Source organism: Orycteropus afer, unplaced genomic scaffold (assembly GCF_000298275.1).
Source record: "Orycteropus afer afer isolate SDZICR_OR568_19922 unplaced genomic scaffold, OryAfe1.0 scaffold00603, whole genome shotgun sequence".
NCBI lineage: Eukaryota > Metazoa > Chordata > Mammalia > Tubulidentata > Orycteropodidae > Orycteropus > Orycteropus afer.
Window position 1 is genome coordinate 129,862 of NW_006922190.1, and position 4,790 is coordinate 134,651.

Here is a 4,790-nt window from a genome sequence, read left to right on the forward strand (position 1 = left end):
TAACCAGAAGGCTGGAGGTTCAAACCCACCAGCCACTCCTCGGAAGGAAGATGGGGCAATCTACTTCCATAGTGATACTGCCTTGGAAACCCAAGGAGGGTTTCAACTCGGGTCCGACTCGACGGCACATAACAACAACAACAACACAAGCATAGTCTACAAATTATAAAATTATGATTTTAATGTCTTCAGATTTTTTTATACAGGAAAAAAGTCAGTCACAAACTGTTTTACCAAATTTAAGGTAGAGTGCTTTTCTAAGAACAAAGTTAAAAAATATTTGAACTCTCAATGAAACTCAATATAGCACTTAAATATGCCAATATAAGAAAAGTAAAAGGCAAGGTAATTAATTAAAAAATGAATGCTTAGAGAGGTATGCCCTTTAACTGAATGAGGCACTGTTGTTTTGTTTTTCAAATTAAAAAGAATGGCACTCATGCTAAGGCAAAGAGAAGTCCATATCCTTCCTGTACATGTAGTACTCTTTTAACAATTCAATTCCTAAATGTGCCAATGCATTATAAACTTTCCAAAAATAAAAAATTCTCTTCTTTTGTAAGGAACTTCATTTTTATTAGCTTAAATATGAAAGCCTATTCCTTGCCAACTATACTGCATATGTATAAAAGGAAACACTGCTGTTCTGTGCCAGTTAATGAAAGCCTACCTGTGCAATTGATTCTTTTTCCAAATGAGCTCGAGATCCACATGCAATAGCCATATAATCCTGAGGAAAAAGAACAAAATCATTTTTCAGTATTTAAGTATCATTAATAAAAATATTTATTTTCAATGTGAACAGCTCATTTTGAGATTTTTTTCCTTCTTTTTGGAAAATGTAACATTAGAAATCTTTTAAAGTTTATTGAGAAAAGCAAATTATGGACAACCTCAAAAAGCCTAATTGTATTTCCTAAATAGGACACTATTTAGAGCTCAATATAGGGGCATTATGTTACTTCAGAACTCAAAGCTTTAAGAATTTTTTTTTTTTATTAAAAATAAAATACCAATATAATTTCAGAGGAAAAAAGTTAGTGAAATCAGAAAGAAAAGGATTTTCTATAGATAATATGATTATATACCTGGAAGGTCCAAGAATATCAACTGAAAAACTATTACCAAAAATAATAAAAATGAAGCGTGGGCAAAAAAACGAATATACAAAGAACTTTAGCCTTCATATGCTGTTGTTGTTGCTGTTATGTGCCACTGAGTCAGACCTGACTCACAGCGACCACTCCTTGGGTTTCCGAGGTGGTATTACTACAGAAGTAGATTGCCCAACCTTCCTTCCGAGGAGTGGCTGGTGGGTTTGAATCGCCCTCTGGTTAGCAGTCAAGTGCCTTGGGCACTATACTACCAGAGCTCCTAGCCTTCATATGTATAAACAGTAAACACAAGATATAATGGAAGAAAATATAGCACTTATCATTTCAATAAAAAGGAAAAAATCTAGAAATAAACTTTCCAGGAAATGTGACAAGATTTAAATGAAAAAATTTAAATGCTACAAAAGGGAAATGAATAAATATATAAAACATAGGCATAATATGCTGATGGATAAGAAGACAGAAGGACAGCATACAAAAGTTAATACTCCCCAAATTAATCTATACATAAGGCCATAATAATAGAAATACCAAAAAGAACTTTAAACTAGAGAAGCTGATTTCAAAGTTAATGTGAAGAAATAAAATACCAAGAGGAGAAAATTTCTAAGAATTAGGAAGAACTAGCCCCAAATGATTTAAAAATATAATATAAAACTGCAGTAATTAAAATTATGGAATTAGAATATGAACAGACAAATCCAATGGAAAGGCCAGAAATACATTAAAAAACATATGTGATAAACATGACACTTTATATCTAAGGGAAAAAGGATGATAAATGGTTCAAAATCAAGAAGGGAGTACATGAAGCCTGCATCTTTTCACCATACTTATTCAACTTGTATGCTGAGCAAATAATTTAAGAAGCTGGGTTATATGAAGAAGAACATGGCATCAAGATTGGAGAAAGACTCATTAAAACAACCTGCGATATGCAGATGACACAACTTTGCTTGCTGAAAGTGAAGATGACTTGAAGCACTTACTGATGAAGATTAAAGACTTCAGTCTGCAGTATAGATTATTTCTCAATATAAAGAAAACAAAAATCCTCACAACGGGTCCAATAAATAGCTTCAGAGTGGATGGAGAAAAGATTGACATTGTCAAGGATTTCATATTACTTGGTTCTACAATCAATAGGAAAGGAAACAGCAGTCAAGACATCAGACAATGTACTGCATTGGACAAACCTGCTGCAAAGGACTTCTTTCAAGTGATGAGGAGTAAAGATGCCCCCTTGAAGACTAAGGTGCACCTGACCCAAGCCATGGTATTTCCAATCACCTCTTATGCATGTGAGAGCTGTACAATGAATAAGGAATGAAGACTGAAGAAGAGTTGATGCTTTTGAGTTGTGGCGTGGGAAAAGAATGCTGAAAGTACCATGGACTGCTAAAAGAACTAACAAATCTGTCCTGGAGGAAGTGCAGCCAGAATGCTCCTTGGAAGTGAGAATGGCCAGACTTCATCTCACCTACTTTGATCATGTTGTCAGAAGGAACCATTCCCTGGAGAAGGATATCATGCTTGGTAGAGTGGAGAGTCAACCAAGAAGGGCAAGGCCCACAACGAGATGGATAGACACAGTGGTTTCAACTATGGGCTTAGGTATTGCAAAGATGGTGAGGCTGGCATAGGACTGGGCAATGTTGTCGTTCTGCTGTGCACAGGGTTGCTATGAGTCAGAGACGACTCAATAGCACCTAACAACAACAACAACAATAGCTGATAAATGGTGTAGGGCAAGTTGGTAGCCATTTAGAAACCAAATTAAGTTGACTATGAGTCTCATAGTGAACACTATGACATATTCCAGATACATCAGAGATTTAAACATAAAATATCAAAAATCATTGTTTAAATTATCTCAAAGTAAGGAAGGCCCCAAAGTACACAAAACCCAGAAGAAAAGGTAGATTGATTTGATCATAAAAATAAAAAAAGTATTGTGCCAAAACAATAAAAATCCAACTATATCCAAAGTAAAAGACTCAGAAATATGGGAAAAGTATTTGTAATTCATATTATAGACAAAAAATTAATTTCCAAAAAGCATACAGTGGTCCTACAAATCATTAAGAAAAATATGAACAACCAGTTGAAAAAGAGGCAAAGGATATGACAGTTTTTTTACAAAATGGCAACAGCTCTTAAATAATTAAAAGGATCCTCAATCACACTTATACCAAGATATAACCTAACAATTTTTACCATGTTGTATTTCTATACTCCATGGACATTAATTTGAAATAGTTACCAAAATTATACATATGTATATATATATGTATAACGAGCTCTGGTGACATAGTGGATAAGGCATCTGGCTTCTAACCAGCAGGTCAGTGGTTAAAACCCACCAGCTACTGTGCAGAAGGAAGATGGGGCCATCTACTTTCATAAAGATTCACAGCTTGGAAACCCCATGGGGGTCGCTTATAAGTCAGAATTGATTTGATGGCAGTGGGTTTTTTGGGTTTATCATAAAAAGAAAAGTGATGCATAATCTAAGAAGCAGCAGCCCCTGATAACATTCTGTATACAGTAGATTCTTGTTATTCATAGTAGTTATAGTTCACGTATACAATACAGCTCTCACAAACACTGAATACCAAACCAGCCTAGTTTGACCTCAGCCGGGAATGTCCATGTCAGGCCACTCAACATTTTTCACAGCTCTCACATGTCTAGGAATGACCTCAAAAGAATGGTGAGTTTTAGGCTTACAACTAAATTTTAGTGAGCAGGTGAATTTGTAAACATGCAATCAGTGACAAATGGGGATCAACTGTATTTTCTTGCTGTCTTTATGATAGCTGACATTTACTCATGAACATAATGTTCCTTTTCATTTAAAGTAACCTAAAATTTTCTCATGTTCAAGTTCACTGGTTCTGAGTTTTTAATTACGGATATTTTATTTGTCTCTACAGTGTATTTCTGTAGACAGCATATTGATAGGTTTTGTTTTCTTATCCAATCTGCAACTCTCCATCTCTTGAATGGTGCATTTAATCCATTAACATTCAATGTAATTACTGACAAGTATGAATTGGTTGTTGTCATTTTGTTATGTGTTTTATCATGGTGTCCCTGGTTTCTTTGTTCCATATTATTTTCTGTGCTAAGATCATTATGTTTATGAATTGTGTTATCATTTCCCTTGCTGCTGCTGTTTTAGTATTTGCTGAATATTTGTGCTTGTCCTCCTTTTTATTGTGACATGAAGGTTTATCATTTTTCTTTGACACTACCCTGTGATTTATAATTTTCTCCCCGAGATTAGAATAGTACATTCTATCTTGCAACTCTCTTGACTTCCTCAACATTTAGAAGTTCTGTAACTACACCATCTTTTCCCCCTTTTTGTTTGTAGTTGTCCTCACTTGCCAATTGATGTCTCTGGTTTCCTGTTTACAATCTTGTAAGCTCATTTTACTTTGGATATGTCCAGTTATGGTTTCTGGGTTATGTCATTTGTGTATTAATGGTTGGTTGTTATTTACTATTTTTGGTTCTCTGTGTGAAGGACTCCCTTTAGCATGTCTTGTAAGATTGGTCTGGTTTTAACAAATTCCTTTAGTTTCTGCTTATCTGGAAGTCTCCTAATTTCACCATCATATTTGAGAGACAATTTTGCCAGGTATATAATTCTTGGTTGAAAATTTTTCT

General features: G+C 34.7%; 1 protein-coding gene across 1 annotated transcript in view; it reads right to left on the reverse strand.

Moving 5' to 3' along the window:
• ALG5 (ALG5 dolichyl-phosphate beta-glucosyltransferase) overlaps nucleotides 1-4,790 on the reverse strand; it is a 105,124-nt gene that overhangs the window by 18,245 nt on the left and 82,089 nt on the right. Inside the window, exon 7 of the mRNA XM_007956293.2 lies at nucleotides 671-730. Coding sequence (XP_007954484.1) covers nucleotides 671-730 — 60 coding nt within the window. The remainder of the gene's footprint in view (nucleotides 1-670; nucleotides 731-4,790) is intronic.